General features: G+C 55.2%; 1 protein-coding gene across 1 annotated transcript; it reads left to right on the top strand.

Moving 5' to 3' along the window:
• Window positions 1-3,537: 3,537 nt before the first annotated feature.
• On the top strand, window positions 3,538-18,945 carry PLPP7 (phospholipid phosphatase 7 (inactive)). Its single transcript, XM_055400309.2, has 2 exons — window positions 3,538-4,488; window positions 17,650-18,945. The coding sequence occupies exons 1-2, from the start codon at window positions 4,038-4,040 to the stop codon at window positions 18,012-18,014; spliced, it is 816 nt and encodes a 271-aa protein (XP_055256284.1). The 5' UTR covers window positions 3,538-4,037; the 3' UTR covers window positions 18,015-18,945.
• The last annotated feature ends 267 nt before the right edge of the window (window positions 18,946-19,212 follow it).

The following is a 19,212-nucleotide window of genomic DNA, read 5'->3' as shown; positions in this document are numbered from 1 at the left end:
CCAGTGCAGGGGGGCACAGGTTCAATCCCTAGTCAGGGAACTAAGATCCCTCCTGCCGCGAAGTCAGAAAAAAAAAATTAAGTGTTCCAAGAGTGAGAGGGGGAATGAGCGAGTGACAAATGAGGCCAAGTAGGTAGGGACAGAAAACTACAGGAAACGGAAAGACTCACGGCTGGGAGACAGCCTTCTGGCTCAGAGCTACAGGGGTCAGCCAGCCCACATCTTAACTCTGGTCTCGCTTGATCAGCTCTGTGGCCTCATCGGTGATGTCACCACTCTAGCCTTTTCTTGACCTCGGCTCTAACACAAGAAGAGTGTGGTCAGACTTGCATGTTGGCTAGAAGTGTCTCTGACCCTGTCCTGGTTTTCTGGGTCTGGGCACTGCAGTAGGTGGCTTAGGCTGACCCATCAGATCTCACGGGGTTGCATCCAAACACACTGTTGTATCTGGTACTTGCTGCTGTAGCCACTCATTTATATTCTGCCTGAGTACACAGGGTTGTATGTGTGAGGATGGCTGTGCCATCTAGTACTTAATCATTTTGAATAGTCACAAAATAGAAACAATCCACATGTCCAAAAACAGAGAATTGCTTCTACAACGTTTGGCCCATCCACGTGACAAAATACCAAGCAGTCGTTGAAAACTGATGGGTTGTCATGGAGACATTGCCAGGTCCATATTGTTACATGAAAAGGGAGAGGTTAAAAGGATATATAAATACAGTCATATTTTAAAGGCATATTTGTTTATCTCTGTATTTGGTATACATAGATACTGTTTCATAGATATTCTTTCTGATTGTTAAAGTAATACTTGGTTGTCATAAAACATTTCAGTAATTGGAAATGAGAAGTGCAGAGTCCTTTGTAACCTGACCATTCTCGTGGTAACAGTCGTGGCACCCAGGCAATAGAATTACTTTTTTTTTGCAGCACCACACAGCATGTAGGATCTGAGTTCCCTGGCCAGGGATGGAACCTGCACCCCTGCAGTGGAAGCAGAGAGTCTAAACCACGGGACCACCAAGGAAGTCCAGTGTTGCACCTATATTATATCATCTGTATCCATTGAATTTATTGCTATAAGACTGTAACATTTGACGATGAGAAAAAATAAGGCTATTGGTAAAAATATATTGTTTTGGAAACTGGCTAGTTATTTCACAGGTGTTTATACTATCTCCCCAACAACACAGAACTATAAGCAGGAAGAGATCAATGAAAGCGTCAATTCAGTGGATGAATGAATTCTAAGACGCTTAGAAGTGGAACAGTGTAGCCTGTGGTAGGAGCTCATAAAGAGATGGTGCCTGCTTCTCAATTGCCTGAGAAGGTGAACAGGGTCACCCCAGCTTAGAGATGGAGGGGCAGGTCTCCGTCTGAGTGAGACCCCTAGGGGAGAAAGAGAGGCCAGGAGTACTGGCAGGACGTGCCTGTGGTCAGTAAAGTAGAGGAAGCTGAGCTGGGGTTTGAACCCAGGGTTGACCCAATCCAAAGCCCACTTTTCACCACTCCTGGGCCGAAGTCCAGTCTGATTCCATGGCCCTCCCCGGCATGGAGCCCATCATAGCCCTGGGAACCTGCCGGCAGCTCTTGCCAGGCCAAGATGCTGACACAAGCCTCTGGATATTAATAGCCCCTCTCTGGGCTGGACTCCTCCTGCCCTCCTGAGGTCAGCCTGGATCATGGGCCCCACCCAGGAAGAGTGGGGTGAATGCCCTGGTGGAAAGCTGAGTGGGCACATCTGCCGCATCTGAGTCTGGAGGCCCCGGAACTTCTTGGGAGTCGGGCCTCACCCCTTCTGGGTTTCACCCCTCTGAGCCTCAGCTTCCTCATCTGTAAAGTGGGCATGATATCTTGACTTTGCCAGAAGGTTGGTTAAATGGTGTCAATAAGCTAGAACACAGAGAGACCACAGTACACTGCCCGCCTTCCATGCATTCTGCCCCCAACTTCATGTGCATCTGTCCAGGTTCAGGACAGGGCCACACAGGTCAGCATGGCCACACTTAAGAAGGTGGGATGTGACACAGTCTGGGACATCCTCCTCTGTGGCTGCATGGTCTGAGTGGAACATTCTGGAAGAGAAGTGCCAGGGATTCCACAAGGAACCCCAGACTAAGGATTCCTGGTGTCTGGCTTCTCACCAACCAGGTATGGAGGAGGGACCAGACTTCGGGGGGCGGGCGGGTGCTTCTGAAAGAGTCACTCAGAGGGCGAGAGGTCTTTGCCTCATTTGTTAAACAGACCAGTTCCCAACCCGGAGGCTTGAAGGCTCGCTACGTGGCAGGGACCCTGCTTAGCACTTTACATCAGTGAGACATCATCTCGCTGACTTCACAAGAGCCCTTGGAAGGCGGACACTAGTATTCCTGTGTTACAAGAGGGAAAACGAAAAAGACCAGGCGCAGAGAGGCCAAGTGACTCGCTAGAGGTCCTTCAGCTAGTCGGTGGCAGCCCACGTCATCCCCCGTCCGTCTGACTCTGGAGCCCCCAGGCTGGCCCCCGGTGACCAAAGAGCACGTACCCCGCCAGGCAGCTTCCTGTCCTTGGGAGTCTGTGGACCTGCTCCCTGGGAGGCTATGGGGCGGGCCTGGGGCTTCCCAGGGGCAGGAGGGGGCTCCATGCTGGGAAGGAATCCCGTCTTCATCCCAGGCCTTGGCTGCTATAATAAATCATGACATCAGGGCATTCACTTCTAACTCTGATGGTTGCCCTAAACCAGTGGCTTCCCTTTGAGTCCAGGCCCGGTCAGCCCTTAAAGGGCTGTCAGATTGGGTTTCTGCAGCCGGGGAGGCCCAACTCAAACCCTGAATCCTCCAACTCAAATCCCTCTTGGCCTGCTCCTCTCTGGGTTGGCAGCCTCTCTTGCCCCCCTCGGTCCATGAACCACCACACGGGCTCCCAGACCTCACAGCAGGCAGGAAGAAGGCTCTCCCCTATCCGGGGCCTCCCACCTGCTCTTCCTTCCAGGGGAAAGCCCCCCACGACCCCCAGGCCAGGCCTGGAACCCTGTTCTATGATTCTGAAACACATCCTCATGATGCTTGCAATCATTCACACATGTCATTCATTTAATCCCTGGTGAACTGCAACTTTTTCCGGGGGACAGGGATGCACGCGGTGTGTTCCCTTTGTGACAGCGCCAGGCACCTCGCATGGCACCAGGAGCTCGGGAACTATTTACAGGTTGCCCGAAGCTGCTACAGTAATCCCAGTCTCCACAAAGTTCCAGGCAGTGGAGGCTACCTCCAAGGGGCAGATCCATTACCAACCAATTTATTACTCCTCCCTCGAATGGAAATCAAGTCTTACAAATTGAACAGTCGTGCACTGAAGCTAAATTCAAGACTGAAAAATGTCAAAACCCAGCCTGCCAGCTTAATGAAATGCTGGCACGGAGGGGAGGGGCTGGGCTCAGCCCCGCCCCCAGCAGACCCAGAGTGATGCTGTCAGTGACGTCATTCACCCCATAAGGTGCCCGGAGAAGCCTCTGGCCTGGGCTCCATTGTCTGGTCCATGGGACCAGATCCAAGCCGTCCAGGCCAGAGGGGCAGGTAGGCCTGGCTCCCTGGGCTCTGGGCTGCTCAGAGGGAAGCTGGTCAAAGCAGGGGTGAGTCAGGGGCCCACCTCTGGGCCTCTGGCTAGGGGCATAGCCGAGGCCAGACCTGTAGGAGGACTACATTTCCCAGAGTCCCCCAGGTCCCCCCCAGAGTGAGCCATTGGGAGATTTAAATAGCCCAGGCCCGAGGCAGCCAGGCCGCAGCTGTGGACGCGTCTGCCTCCCGGTGGCTCCATTGGCGCTGACTGGCACTGGGGGGCTCGATTGGCTGCCCGGCTGGCACTGACATTCCCCAGGAGCCCGGTGGCAGCCGGAGGTAAACAGCCATGTGCAGGCCCGCTCTCTATATTTAACAGCTGCCGAGGAGCCGGCAGGGAGGCAGACAGCAGGGGCGGCTCCAGCGCTCCCGTCTTCGGGGGAGAAGGGTCTCACGGCCAGGCTGGTACCTGCCCTCGCCAGACGATTGTCAACCATGCCAGCCTCCCAGAGCCGGGCCCGGGCCCGGGACCGCAGCAACGTCCTCAACCGGGCCGAGTTCCTGTCCCTGAACCAGCCACCCAAGGGGGCCCCGGAGCCCCGCAGCTCGGGCAGGAAGGCCTCAGGCCCCTCGATGCAGCCCCCAGCCCCTGGGGACGGGACCCGCGAGCGGCGCCAGTCCCAGCAGTTGCCCGAGGAGGACTGCATGCAGCTGAATCCCTCCTTCAAGGGCATCGCCTTCAACTCCCTGCTGGCCATTGACATCTGCATGTCCAAGCGCCTGGGGGTGTGTGCTGGCCGGGCCGCATCCTGGGCCAGCGCCCGCTCCATGGTCAAGCTCATCGGCATCACGGGCCATGGCGTCCCCTGGATCGGGGGCACCATCCTCTGCCTGGTGAAGAGCAGCACGCTGGCCGGCCAGGAGGTGCTCATGAACCTGCTTCTGGGTGAGTGCACCCGCCCATCATCTGCCACCCACCCTGCCAGGCCTTGGGAGGGAGCCGGACCCACCCCGCCCCTGCCAGGGCCAGTGGGGCCCCTCAGAAACCGACTGGAACAATCTAATGAGGTTAGCAGGAAGGGTGCCCCAGAAACAGTCAAGCCTCCGGGTTGGGGATAAAGGGAGCTGAGGATGTCCAGACCATAGTCCCCTTCAAAGTGGGAGCCTTGAGAATGCAGAGCCCCAGCGGGAACTTCTGAGGAAGAGCCCTGCCCTGGACAAAGCACATCGCTGACCCAGAAGCAACTTGGAGCGGGTGCTGGAGGCCTTGAGGGACGTGTCCAGGAGTCTGGTGGGTGCTCTGGAGTTGGGTGTCTAACCCTGTCACTCCCATCCCATGGATAGGTCCTTGAGCTCCTAGGCTGCTTACAGGCAGCAGCTGGGAGCTGCCCACCCTCCCTCGTCACCCTGCTTGGCTCAGGGACCCTGAAAGCCCTCCAGGATCCCTGGTGGGTGCAGGGGTCCAATCTGGGGCTCCCACCCACTCAGGGCCTCTTGGAGTGCTTACCTGCCCCTTCCCTCGGGGAGTCGCTGGAGGAGAGGACCTGGGGAGCTTTGGTTTGTTTGCAAAGTCTTTGCCACCGGAGTCTTTCGGTCGAGCACTGCCTTGTGCCAGGTGCCACGTGGGCCCATGTGGAAGGCAGGCCCTCCTCTCTACCCAGGAGGTGATACCCAGCCCCCGTCTGGCCTGCCCTCCAGGCTCCTCCAGATCACCGAGGTGCTTGGGCCCCTCTGCCACCACCCTCCAAGCTGGGCCATGTTGACCTCCGGGCCCTTCTCAGCACAGCCACCATTTAGGACACAAGTAGGGGGCAGGGTGGGGACATGGCTCAGGCCAAGCCAACACTGACAAGGGGTCCCAGTACCGAAGGGGTGTGGGTTGGACCCCGAGAACTACCATCCAGGAGAAGTTACAGTAATTGTGAGTCTTCCCGCTCGGGTCTCAGAGCATCTGGGGTGGGTGCTGCTGGTGGGACGCGGGGAGGGCGAAGAAGCAGATGTCCGTGCAGGAGATGCCGAGCCTGGTACATCAGTGTTTTCTTGTTCTTATTCCTAAATGATCCGCATTACTTGTTGTTATTCCTAAATAAACAGTCACAACGTGGCTGCTGCTCTTACCATTCCCACTTCACAGATGAGGAAACTGAGGCTCCTGTAAATAAAGCAACCTAGCCAAGACTTCAGAACTTGAGATTTGCACCAAGTCCTGCCTGACATCCTGGCCTGTGCTCTTTCCAGGCACCCAGAAAGCCCTGGGCTTGGGATGGAGGGACAGAGCACGGTGGCCCAGGTGCCAGGCCCGGGGGCTTTGGGGGGCAGTTCAGAACTGTGGTCTCGTCATCTAGTGCCCATTTAAGCCTCAGACAGAGCAGTGACTCAAGCAAACTGGGAAGAGGGGAGCGGTCAGGTGACCTGGTGTCCAAGGATGGGCGTGGGAAAGTGTCCTTGAGCCTCTCTCTCAACCCCGCTCCCTAGACCCATCCGCACAGTCCGTCCATGTGTGGTGATGGAAGTGGTGGAGCTGTGTTGGTGATTTATTCAGCACTTACGATGAGCCTGGTTTTTCATAAAACATCATCACATATCATCCTCACCACAAACCCCAGGGAGAAGCTGCTATGCTCTCTAAAGAGGGGGACACTGAGGCACACAGAGACGCTTTGCCCACAACCACGCAGCTAGTTAGTGATGGAGCCAGGACTGGAACTGACACAACTCTGGCTGGTCAGGACTAGGCTTCTGGCTTTTACCAGCAACCAGATTCTGTGGACACAAAGCTGTTTGTTTCGTAGGACAGAGAACAGGATTCAAGAAATCTCCCTTCTTGAACAAGGACAGTTGTTTCTCAGTTTTTAAAAGCATCATTTAGTGAGCTCCACTTAGATACCAAGTACTATGCTATGGATGTCTTGTATTTCATGACATTAAAATCTTTTTAATGACCTTATAGTGTAAATTTCAATATACCCACTACACAGATGAGTTAACTGAGGCTCAGAGGAGTCGAGGGATTTGTCCAACCCCACATATCTATAAGTGGTAGACCCAGGAACCAAGACAAGTCCTCTAGGCTGCAAACTGCTTACCTTCCCACTCACTTTTGGTCTGCAGGTCGGGCAGACCAGTCCACACTGGGGAGATACCTGCAGAGAGCTCTCCCTTTTACCAGCACTTTTGCTGTATATCCAGGTACCAAGACCACAGAGGGAAAAAGAGCCTGGGCCAGAGAAACTGCTCGGAGTAGGCAGGGTGGTCTGTGGGCCTGCATTCTTGGTGGGGATGTGGACCCAGAAAAGCAGCAAATAACCAAGTGGGTTGATCCCACGGCTCTGACCTGACCTGCCAAGAGTGGCTGCCCACACTGCCTTCTGCCCAGGGATGACAGACCATCCTTGAGCAAACACTGCACAGATGGGTCTGTTCTTTAGTCTTTGGGGCCCTGGGCGGGGGGGCTGGGGTTGAAATGGACTTGCCCTGGTCCTCCCTCTGACCCTTACTTACTCTGGTCAAGTCAGTTCCCATCGCTGAGCCTCAGTTTCTTCATCTGTACACGGGGCGTCAGGGCTGTGGTGGGGATTCGAGAGGAGCTGGCAAAGCCCCAGGCACAGTGGGTGGCAGGTGGCGTGGACACTGCAGGGCCCAGAGGGATGAGGGGCCCAGCCTGGTCCTGCCTGCCTACTCTGAGCACCAGGGATCCAGCAGAATCCTGGGGGTAGAGTCTCCATGGTACCGTTGGGACCTGGGCTCTCCTTGGCCCCAAAGGGGAAAACTCAGGAGCCTTGGGAAATGGAGCTCTAGCCACTGGACCTGGAAGAGTCCCAGCTGGGCCGGGAGGAAGTCCTCCCTTCTGCTCCCCGAAATCCGCCTCCCTTTCGGGGGGCTGTGATGTGTTGCACAGACTCTGGAAGACTCAAAGCCAGAAGGGGTCTTAGCAGCTGGCACGGGCTTGGCTCCAGAGTTGGCTGGACCTGGGTGCACATCCCGGTCCTGCTGTGGGAACTGGGGCAAGTGACTTGGCTTCTCTGAGCCTCATTTTCCTCATCTGTCTGATGGGTTGCTGGGATACTTCCCTGAAGAATTACACATGGCACATACCCACGCCAGTTAATGCTTGTGGAAGGTGATAAGCATTAGCACCCTCATCACCATTGCCATCGTCAAAAGAAGTCCCAGGTCCAGGTCGATCCAGGGCCCCTCCAAGCTCTAGGCACCTGTGACATGACCTGATTCCCGCTTTGTCCTCTCTCTCTAACACCCGACTCGATGATCCCGAAGCGGGCAGGTGATAGGGGACCTGGGCCATTCCTGTTCACCAGGCCCATCATGGTTTCCCCCTGGGCCCATGCTCAGCAGAAAATGGTTTCCACGTCTTATTTCCATGATCTATAAAATAACCCTAATTGAAATGTCCCTGATTATGAAAACTCTATGTTCCTTTTTTTTCTATGTTATTTTTTATTGTGGTAAATAGACATAACCTAGAACTTACCATTCCAGCCATTTTTTAGTGTACATTAGTATGCAGTACAGGCTTCCCAGGTGGCTCAGTGGTAAAGAACCCGCCTGCCATGCAGAGGACTTGGGTTCCATCCCTAGGTCGGGAAGATCCCCGGGAGAAAGGAAATGGCAACCCACTCCAGCATTCTTGCCTGGGAAATCCCATGGACAGAGGAGCCTGGTGGGCTGCAGTCCATAGAGTCAGAGATGACTTAGCGACTAAACAGCAACAACATTTGGTACATTCACATTGTTGAGCAACCACCACCATCTATGTCCATAAACACTAACTCCCCACTCCCCCTGCCCACAGCACCCAGCACCCACACTTTCTGTTTCTATGAATCTGATTCATCTAGGGACCTCATGTTGGTGGCACCATACAGCATCTGTCTTTAGCGTCTGACTTGTTTCCCTGAGTGTCCTGTCCTCAGGGTGCCTCCATACCGTAGCAGGTATCAGCATCTCCTTCTTTAAGGCTGAATGATACTCCATGGTGTGGATGGACCGCATTCTGTTTATCCAACATCTGTCAAGGGATGCTTGGGTTGCTTCTGGCTGTTGTGAATAATGCTGCTCTGAACAGCAAGGTACAAATATCTGTACAAGTCCACGCTTTCACTTCTTTTGGGTATACACCCAGGATGGAATTGCTGGAAAAAATGGTAACCCTAGGTTTAATTTTTGAGGAACCCCCCCCCCAGGCCGTTTTCCACAGCAGAAGTACCGTTTTACATTCCTGCCACCTGTGCACAAAAGTTCCAATTTCTCCACAAGTGTTCTTGGCCAGCACTTTTTTTTTTTTAAATAATAGCCGTTTTAATGGGTGTGAAAAGTGGTGTCTCATGGTGGTTTTGGTTTGTGCTTCCTTAGTGATAAGTGGCATTGAGCACCTTTTCACTATATATCTTTATGATAAGGAAAATTCAAACCAGGACAGATGACAAAGCAAGGGAGGAATTCCATGGTGGTCCAGTGATTAAAGCTCCAAGCTTCCAGTGCAGGGGGTGAAGGTTCAATCCCTGGTCAGGGAACTAAGATCCTGCATGCCTTGAGACCTCCCAAAATTTTTAATTAAAAAAAAAGAAATGAATGTCTCCTTTAAGCCCCTTCCCCAGGAATAACCACCACTGCAGCTTGGGTCATAGGCCTCTGGATGTTTCTCTTTGCTTCTAACATGACCTCCTGCCGTGTTTTGCCCAGTTTGGCCTCATTCTCACGGCCCTTTCAGGCCTGCTGGGCCACATACCTCCCATCTGGGCCCCCCGAATCCCTTCACATCAAGCATGAGGGGTTCAGAAGCCAGAACCAGCTCCCTCAGCCTAGCAGCACTCCCCCGCCAACTCCCCGCAAGCATCTCACAGCATCCCCTCGCCCCACGCAGCCCCTGCTCACCCACCCCCCAGATAATCTGTTCTGTCAGCTCCCCCACCCCGGGCCCCCCGGCCCTGCTCTGGGGGACAGCTTAGGTGACAAGCCCTCCGCAAGGCTTGCATATCCTGTCCCTAGTTGATGGATATTTAGACTGATCCCAAACCTTCACTGTGGGGAGCACTCCAGCTAGAGACGCCAGCTCAGTCCCGCGGAGGGAGAGTGCTCTCTGCCCTTTCCGCAGCTTCACGGCTCATCCTCTCAGTGCGGCTCAGAGAAAAGTTCCCTGCAGTTGGCCTCTGGCCACCCTCTTAGGGCCCTCTTGTAGGGAGGGGGCCACTGGGGGTCCTCTTCTGTGTCACCCCACCCTCCAAGCCAAGCCTGGTGCCCTCAGGCATCTACCTATACACACAATTTTGCTTTCCTCGCACCCAGGTGGTCTTCTGAGATGAACCAAGCTGCTTTAATATCTGGGTTCTTCAGATGAGAATTAGGGAAACCTGCAGAGTTCTAGAACTCACTTAAGTCATGCCGGCCAGGGGAGTTAGGGACAGACTGGGACACTCACGGCAGCCCCCCAACCCTGGGCACCGAGGGCTGGGGCAGGGTATCTGGCTGAAGGCAGGGCCGCCGTGATCGGGAGAGATGCCGTGTGTACACACACACACTCACTCACACAGCTCACACCAACAGAGCGGAGGTCCCAGTGCCAAACGCCTGGAGTGTTTCTGCCTCCTCTCAGGGTTTCCCTTCCATCAGCCTCTCTGCTCACTGCCCACCTCCCCAGAGCTGTGTTCCTCTGGAACAGTGCGCTGGGTTTTAAAATAACTGTGTTGTGTGCATGGGTGCACACTAAAACACACATGACTTAAACTTTGACATTTTAACCATTTTTAAGCGTCCAGCTCAATGGCATTAAGTGTACAACCATGCCCAGCACCCAGCTCCTGAATTTCTTTCATCTTCCCCAGCTGAAATTCTGCACCCATTAAGCAATAACTCCCCAGCCCCTGACATCCTCTAATCTACCTTCTCTCTCTATGAATCTGCCCGTCCTAAGGACCTCATGAAACTGGAATCAAGCAGTATTTGTCCTTTTATAAAAATAACTTTTTAAAAACGCGCACAGGTCATGCCTCTTCACGGTCAGAAAAAAAAAATGTTAATGCAGAATTACAGAAAGACAACAAAAATGAGTCTCATCCTCCCACCCAGGGAGAAGCACAGTTAACATTTAATGCAGTGCCTTCCAGACTTTTTTCACCGCATATAGACACATTTACATCTTAATTTTACAAAAACAGCATTATCCTACTGTAAATCCGGTGTGGTCATTGGCCTTTTCCACTTAAATCCCAGAGCTGTCCTTCCGTGGCTATAAATACACATCTGCTTCATCATTCGCAGCAGCCCCAGAGCGCTCCGTCGTCTAGACCTGGCCGCAGTCTGGCCCATCTGTCTCCGACTCAAGGGCACCAGGTTGGTGCGGGGTTTTCAGCGTCATGAAGGATGCTGCAGTGGACATCCTTGACCATGAATCGTGGGGCACATCCCTAACTATTTCCCAGGGAGACAGTCCTACCCATGGAAGCGCTGAGTCAAGGGAGGCCTGCCGTACAGACTTCTGAGTCTGAATCCAAAGCCCTTCAGAAAGTGTAGACTGATTTACACCACCCCAGAGCGCTAACCCAGGCTGTTTCCCTGGCTCCTGGAGGGAATGGAATGGGGGATCAGAGGCCAGAAGAGTGGCTACCCCTCCTGCCGGCCCCAGGCAGTAAGAGATGTCGGCACTGCCTTTGCTCCTTGCGGGGTCCACAGCTCCCCTTCACCACCCCTGCCCTGCCTGCCCTGCTGCTGAACTGGTCCCATGGTGGGCATCTCAGGGGGAGCAGCCAAGCTTGAGGGGCTGGGAGGGAGCACCCCAGCAGCCCCCACCCCCACCGGAGTGGGAGAGAAAGCGGGTGCCAAGGCAGGTTCTTGTCACCTCTGAGGCACCCGCAGAGCAGGTAATAGTTGTGCTCCCTTCACGGGCATTTAGGGCATCTGAGCCACCCACTCGGCGAGAGGGACAGGGACTGGACATTATTGGTGGGGCCCAGCCCTCCCTGCAGACCAGGCAGCCCTCAGAGTAGCTTCTGGAATGATCCCCTGTTCTATCAGTGAAGGGAGGAAGCTCAGCAGGAATGCTGTGCCAAGGTCAGGAAATTCACAAGCAGCCGAACTTGAGGCCCGCCCCTGATCCTGGAGCCCAAGTGTGCAGCCTCTGCCCTACTTGATGGTGGTGAGAGGAGGCCCAGGGAGGTTAGGCCACCAGCCTGGGCCACATAGCACTGCGATTCTGGCCACTGAACTTGCTGCCAAGCAGACCAGTCCCCATGGGGCGGGGAGCCCTGCCTCCCTCCCAGTCCAGAAAGAAATATAGGTCAGGGACCTCCACCGGCTGTGTGAGCGGAATTCATGGAGCCTTCAGTGACAGAGCCATTTGCTTCTATTTCTGGGTGCCAGGGTATGTGCTGACATGTTAGAATCACAGTCACAAGAGGGCTGGCCATGGTGCTGAGGGAGGGGCAAGCAGCCTGGGGGGACAGTGGGAGGAGCTTGCAGGGGAGGCCCCAGGGCCATCATCTCTGCTGGGGAGCCATCCCCCCACAGCCTCCACTATACCCAACCCTCAAAACCCAGCAGCAGCAATAGTAGGGGGAGAGACCACGGGCTCATCACACCTGTAGAGAAGCCCCCTGTCTAACTTACTGCCCGTCTCTGCACCCTTCCTGCCCCCAAGTCATCTGGTACCCTGCCAGCCTGGTTCACCAGCCCCAGGCCTGGCCCTCGCCCAACATACTTAGGAAGCAGTGGGACCCAAGACCTATAGCTCAAGTAAATGAATGAAGGACCCCGAAGGCCCAGGGTGGAGGTTCAGTTTTCACCTCATTATGGCCTCAAGGGACAGAGCCAGCTGAAAAGAGCAGATTTCCAAAGGCCCAGATGTGGGGTTTTCAAATCAGGGCACACAGCCAACCTCAGAAGCCTCTCAGGGGACAGGGGAGGGTCCCCCATTTCCAGCAGCCCCAGCGACAGCCATGGGGCTACTTCTCTTGTCCGTTCATGTCCTGAGTCTCTGTGTATACTTGTTGTTCAGTTGCTCAGGCATGTCGGACTCTCTGTGACCCTGGGCTGCAGCACACCGGCTTCCTGTCCTTCACCATCTCCCGGAGCTTGTTCAAACTCATATCCATTGAGTCGGTGATGCCATCCAAATGTCTCATCCTGTCGCCCCCTTCTCCTCCTGCCCTCAATCTTTCCCAGCATCAGGGTCCTTTCTAATGAGTTGGCTCTTTGCCTCAGGTGGCCAAAGTATTGGAGTTTCAGCTTCAGCATCAATCCCTCCAGTGAATATTCACGGTTGATTTCCTTTAGGATTGACTGGTTTGATCTTGCAACCCAAGGGACTCTTAAGAGTCCTTTAGCACCACAATTTGAAAGCATCAATGCATCAATTTTTGGGCACTCAGGCTTCTTTATGGTCCAGCTCTCACATCCCATTGATTACACAACTACTGGAAAAATCATAGCTTTGTCTTACATCAGGAAAAAATGTTTTGCTGCTAAAAAAAGTTTGAAAGGTGTGGGTCTAGCTCAATTCCTGGCCCATCGGTCTCACCGGTCCTCGAAGACAGCTGGGACACCTGGCCTGGGGGCAGCGGGCAGCAAGGCAGAAGCCCACCTGGCCTCCAGCCTCCACATCAGACTGAAGCCCTGAGCCCAGCTCCCTGGTCCCAGGCAGCCCGTGGAGAAGAAGATGCTGCCCCTCCCCCACCTCCCTCCTGGAACCCAGTGGCTTCCTCTGGGCACCTCTGCTGCAGTTCACACTCATCTGGGAAAGCAGGTTCATGCCAGCGAGAATTTGCCAACTTGCTGAGCCCTGGTTTTCAGCTGAGAAACTTGGTCACTAGTTAGATAGATGGCCCATATGGCTTAGACAGTAAAGAATCTGCCTGCAATGTGGGAGACCTGGGTTCAGTCCTTGGATTGGGAAGATCCCCTGGAGAAGGGAATGGCAGACCACTCCAGTATGCTTGCCTGGGGAATTCGATAGACAGAAGAGCCTGGCAGACTACAGTCTATGGGCTCGCAAAGAGTCGGACACAACTGAGCGACTAACACACACCCCCCCCCCAACATCTTCCTAGTGGCCAGTGTCGTGGTTCTGTCTAGGGGCCCCATCCTGGTCCACATCAGTCCCACCCCCAAGCCACCAGCCCAGGATGCTGTGACCTTCCTTCAGGTGCTGAGGGTCTTGGAACTTGGGCCAGATCATTTTGATGCTGATGGGACCTCAGAGAAGGAAGTCCTTTTGCTGGTGCACCTGCTCAATACCTCCCCACCTCCAGGGTCTGAAAGCCTGGCTCAGGCCAGGCTGGGGCTTTGGGGTAACAAGAGCAGCTGTTCCCTCAACAGCACGTACCGGGCTGTTCTAAGTACTCCGCAGGCACTAGGAGCTCATCTCATCCTGCGAGAACTCTTTTTACAGGTGGGCAGACCGAGGCTCCGATAGGTGAAGGCACTTGTTGAGCCGAGGAGCTGGGACTTGACCCCACCTGTGACTCTGAAACCTGGATGTTTACCCCCTTACCTGTGAACTGCCTCCTCCCCAGGTGGCAACAGCCTGTCATGAGGTTGGGGAGCGGCCTTTCTGGACTGGAGAGGACTGGCTGCCTCCTCTCAGCCTGGCCTCGTCCCTTTGCTGCTCCGTTGGGCTCAGGGTCCCCGGGGGTCAGATGCCACCACCTTCCTCCAACTTCCACCTGCCCTTTTGGTCCCCTATGTCCTGCTGGGACTGTGGCCCCCGCGTCCCGTGGGCTCCAGATGCTCCCAGCCTCAACGTGGGTTAGCAGCCTGCATGCTGGAAGGTCTGAGCTCCTGGGAATAAGTTACCATGGGAACACGGTGCAGGGGGGCGGGGCATGCAACAAGGTGGGCTCCCTCCGTTAGACTCCTCCCCCACTCATGGACCAGCAGCCTCTGCATCCACCACTTTCTGCTTCTGTCCCCTCCCTGGGTGGTCCAGGATGGGCAGACATCAGCTGGCCCTGTGGCTAATGAGAGGGGCAGGCCCCAGGGAGGCCAGGGCTTCAAATCCCAGCCAAGAGCCCAGACTGCAAGCAGCAACCATGCAAAGGGCAGGGAAAGAGGAGTCCTGCTCTGCCCAGGGAACGCAGTGTTACCCAGGTGCCTGGATGTCCAGCCCAGGGACCACCAGATAAATACCCCAGGACACTCCAGATGCTGCAGCTGGCCAGTTTCAAAAGCAGGTTATAGAACGGTGTGTGTGTAGCATGTTATGTTGCTGCTGCTGCTGCTAAGTCACTTCAGTCGTGTCCGACTCTGTGTGACCCCATAGACGGAAGTCCACCAGGCCCCCCAGTCCCTGGGATTCTCCAGGCAAGAACACTGGAGTGGGTTGCCATTTCCTTCTCCAATGTGTGAAAGTGAAAAGTGAAAGTGAAGTCGCTCAGTCGTGTCCAACCCTTAGCGACCCCATGGACTGTAGCCTACCAGGCTCCTCCATCCATGGGATTTTCTAGGCAAGAGTACTGGAGTGGCTTGCCATGTTATAGCTTTTATTAAATCAACGCTATGTAGGTGGAGTGAAGGTTCTGGGATGGTGGCTATCTCTGGGTGGCAGAATTACAGGCAATTTAAAATTTTATTTTGTCTCCTGTTTTGTAAGTTTTCTACAGTGAACATCAATTGTGTCATTTTTTTCCCAAAGATTTTTTTTTTTTCCCTGCTTCTGAACAAGGACAATTGCAGGGCAACAGTTTTGGTGTCTCCTGCAAAGTTTCCAGGAAAGCCGCCAGCGCCAGGCTGCCCTGATCTGTCGTTTGATACTAATCTTCCACCCTTCTCTGGCCTCCCTGTGTGCCAGGCACTGGGGGGGACCACCTCGTCTGGTCTGCTGGGACAACCCTGTTTTAGCCCTGAACCTCTTATGTCCCCCAAACCCTTCTGTCCCAAGCAAACCCAGGACAGTCAGTCACCCTGCAGGCACCGTGCCAGACCTCCTCTGGATGCCAGGTGGTTGTGATCTTGCCTTAGAGGTGAGAGAAGTTAGGTGACTTGCCCAAGGTCATAGGAGGCTCCAAGGTTGTGACTCAAACCTGGGTCTCTGGGAAACTTGTGAACCCCCACATTGGCTGCCTGGGTGAAACCAGGACCTTGGCTTGGGGCATTCAGCTAAGGGCCCAGAGAAGCAGAGCACCCTCTCCAAGGCCACACAGCGGGGTGCTGGTGGGGGCCGAATGGACAGAGATTCGTGTCTCCACCTGGCTCCCCAAGTGGGAAAGAGCCCACCCCTCTGCCCCCAGCCAGGACTCAGCTAACACATGGAGACCTGCCCTTCCATGTCTGATGCTGGGCAGAAGCCAGTGAACAAAACAGACATGGCTTGGCCCCGCCTCCACGAAGTGATGATGCGAGCGAGGGAGTGGGAGCTGACGAAGAGCCGATCACCACCCAGCAGGGAAGCGCGGTGAGGATGACGGAGAGGAAGTCAGAGGGAGGGGAAAGGGAGCATCCAGACAGACAGAGGAGCAGAGCAGGATGCTCAACCTCCAGGGCTCCGTCTTGTCCCTGTAAAGTGAGGGCAACAGGGCTCCGCTGCCGTGGGAAACAGTTTGGTGGCTTCTCGGAAAGTTACACATCATTACTGCATGATTGGCGGGCTTCCCTGGTGGCTCAGCTGGTAAAGAATCTGCCTGCAATGTGGGAGACCTGGGTTCAATCCCTGGGTTGGGAAGATCCCCTGGAGAAGGGAAAGGCTACCCACTCCAGTATCCTGGCCTGGAGAATTCCACGGACTGTACAGTTCATGGGGTTGCAGTGAGTCGGACACGACTGAGTGACTTTCACTTCACTGCATGAAGGAGCAATTCCACCTGTAGGAATGTGCCCCCAAAGAACTGCAAACAGGTTCTCAACCAATCCTCATCCACAAATGTTCATAGCAGCATTATTCACCACAGCCAAAAGGGGCAGACCACCCAGATGCCACCAACAGATGAATGGATAAAAAAAAACTGTAGCAGGTCCAGACAATGGAATAATAGGCAGCCATAAAAAGGGAGCAGAAGTTTTGAAGCCTGCCGCAACATGGATGGGCCTCAACAACATTATGGTACGGGAAAGAAGCCAGACCCAAAAGGCCTCACGTTGTACGACTCCATTCATATGGAATGTAGGGAACAGGCGAATCCACGGAGCCAAAGGCAAATCAGGGGTTGCCAGAGGCTGGGGGAGGGCGGATGGGGACCGATGGCTTGATGGGGACTAGGTTTCCTTTTGGGTGATGAAAACATTTTGGAACTCGATAGAGGTGGGTGTTTGCCCAACATTGTGAATCCACTAGAAGCTGCTAAACTGTACCCTTAAAAATGGCTAATTGTATTAATAGTTAGTGTTAGTTGCTCAGTCGTGTCCAACTCTTTGCGGTAGTCCACCAGGGTCTTCTGCCTGTGGGATTCTCCAGGCAAAAATACTGGAGTGGTTTGCCACTTCCTCCTCCAGGGGATCTTCCCAACCGAGGAATTGAACCCAGGTCTCCTGCAATGCAAGGGGATTCTTTAAAGTCCAAGCCACCAGGGAAGCAATTGTACACATGAATCTCATTTTGTCTTAGAAAAGATTGGTATGGTGACACCCTGTTCTTGGGACTGGAGGGGACTTCAGTGAAGTTCTTAGGGAAAAACCAGCGACCCAGGGCCCCTTTGGTCAGGATGAGAGTCTCCACGGTGCCCACAGTGGCCCACGAGACCCCTGCTCGCCACTCTCATTCAGCACCTTTACCTGTCCAAACGTCCCAGGGAGGGCTTCGCTAGTGGCTCAGTGGGAAAGAATCCGCCCGCCAATGCAGGAGACGCAGGAGACGCGGGTTTGATCCCTGGGTCGGGAAGATCCCCTGGAGGAGGGCGTGGCCACCCACCCTGGTATGCTTGCCGGGAGAATCCCACGGACAGAGGAGCCTGGCAGGCTTCAGCCCATGGGGTGGCAAGTGTCAGACATGACTTAGGGACTAAACCACCACCGCCATATCCCAGGGAAGAGTGTTCAGGGAGGAACAGCCACAGGCGAAGGCCCCGAGGTGGGAACCTTGCGGGGAGGTCCGAGTGGCCCAAGTGAGGAGGGGGGAGGGGGCAGGGCGGCGCTGACAACCTGGGGGCCCCCTCTCTCCCTCCTGCAGCCCTGCTCCTGGACATCATGACGGTGGCCGGCGTGCAGAAGCTCATCAAGCGGCGTGGCCCATTTGAGTCGAGCCCCAGCCTCCTGGACTACCTCACCATGGACGTGTATGCCTTCCCTGCCGGGCACGCCAGCCGCGCGGCCATGGTGTCCAAGTTCTTCCTGAGCCACCTGGTGCTGGCCGTGCCGCTGCGCGTCCTGCTGGTGCTCTGGGCCCTGTGCGTGGGGCTGTCGCGGGTCATGATCGGCCGCCACCACATCACCGACGTCCTCTCCGGCTTCGCCATCGGCTACTTCCAATTCCGCCTGGTCGAGCTGGTGTGGATGTCCTCCAACACCTGCCAGATGCTCATCTCTGCCTGGTGAGCCGCCTGTCCATGGGGTGGCCCGTCGGAGGACATGGGGCTGGCAGGGCAGGGGGCATCCGGCCACCCCAGCTCATCGCCCACCACCATCCGGGTTGAAGGCTGGTGACATCAGGTGGGCCCACCAGTGACCGTCCCATTCCTCCCACTGTGCGGGGCGCCCCCTGCCCCCTTAAGCAGACTCTGAGTCCCTTTGTAGATGGGCTGGGGCCCAGCCATGAGGACAGCCCCGCTGGGCTTCTGCTCTGGAGGGTACCAGGCCAGTACCACGCGGGAGGCCAAGTCTCGTCTTGTCCTTTCATCACCACAACCGTTGAGTTTCTGGCTGTGCCCACCTCACCGCAGCACGACCCCCGATGAAATACCCACAGTCCACCACCCAACACAGGTGCCATCGCCACTAACGGTCACCGACAGCTTACTTAGGGCAGTGCTTTCCAAAGGGTGCCCCATCGGACACCAGCCTGCAAGACACCTTGGGAAGAAAAATGGTCTTGTGGTCAAACAAATTTGGGAAATGCTGCATACACACTGGACGTCCACAGGGGCCGGGACTATCATAAAGGCTCTGACAAGTCCTGCAGAAAAGCTTCTTGTCAAACCTTGTTTAATCCATGTTTCCTAAACGTATTTGACCACAGAACCCTTTTCTCATGGAACAGCTAGGAACTCTCCAAGGAACCACGTTGCTCCAGGGGCATTTGGGGAGACGCCGTCCAGGAGCAGAAGGGCCTGAGGCGTGAGCTGGCCTCTCCCGGTGCCAGGCCCCAGGGTCCGGGGAGACTAGGTGTCCGGGCCGCAGCCCGCGGAAAGCCTTGGGCAGTGGTGCCCCTTTGGCCCCCAGGGGCCGGACTCTGTGTGACCTAATAGGTCATGTCCAGGTCAGCCGTGCCGGATGTGCAATTCACGTGACAATACAGATGACATGCAGACATCTCGCCTGTGTGGGTGTTTTTCCTTCTCTGATGCAAGTTTCCAGGTGGGAGAGTCCCTGTTAACTTGGGAGTAGGGGAGCCGATTCCTTTACCCCCAGTCAGGCCACAGGGTCAGTTGGTCAGGGAGCAGTGGGCTCCTAGGGCTGAGTTGCCCTTCTCCCTGAGGTCTGTGCTAGGGCTCCCTCCATCCCCAGGCCCTGCACTGGCCACTCTGCCCCGGGGCCTGGTTCTGATCAGTTTGGGAAGCTCCCACCACGGTGCCAA

The sequence above is a fragment of the Moschus berezovskii genome, chromosome 11, assembly GCF_049115385.1.
Source record: "Moschus berezovskii isolate FMDL1 chromosome 11, NW_MosBer_1.0, whole genome shotgun sequence".
In the NCBI taxonomy this organism is placed as follows: domain Eukaryota; kingdom Metazoa; phylum Chordata; class Mammalia; order Artiodactyla; family Moschidae; genus Moschus; species Moschus berezovskii.
The sequence above is the reverse complement of the archived record's forward strand: the minus strand, read 5'-3'. Positions and strand labels throughout refer to the sequence as shown.

Bases quoted from the DNA above. Each gene is read 5' to 3' on its own strand.
- PLPP7 (XM_055400309.2), top strand. From the start codon at position 4,038: ATGCCAGCCTCCCAGAGCCGGGCCCGGGCCCGGGACCGCAGCAACGTC. The intron at 4,489-17,649 runs GTGAGTGCACCC...TCCCTCCTGCAG, and splicing joins GCTCATGAACCTGCTTCTGG to CCCTGCTCCTGGACATCATG.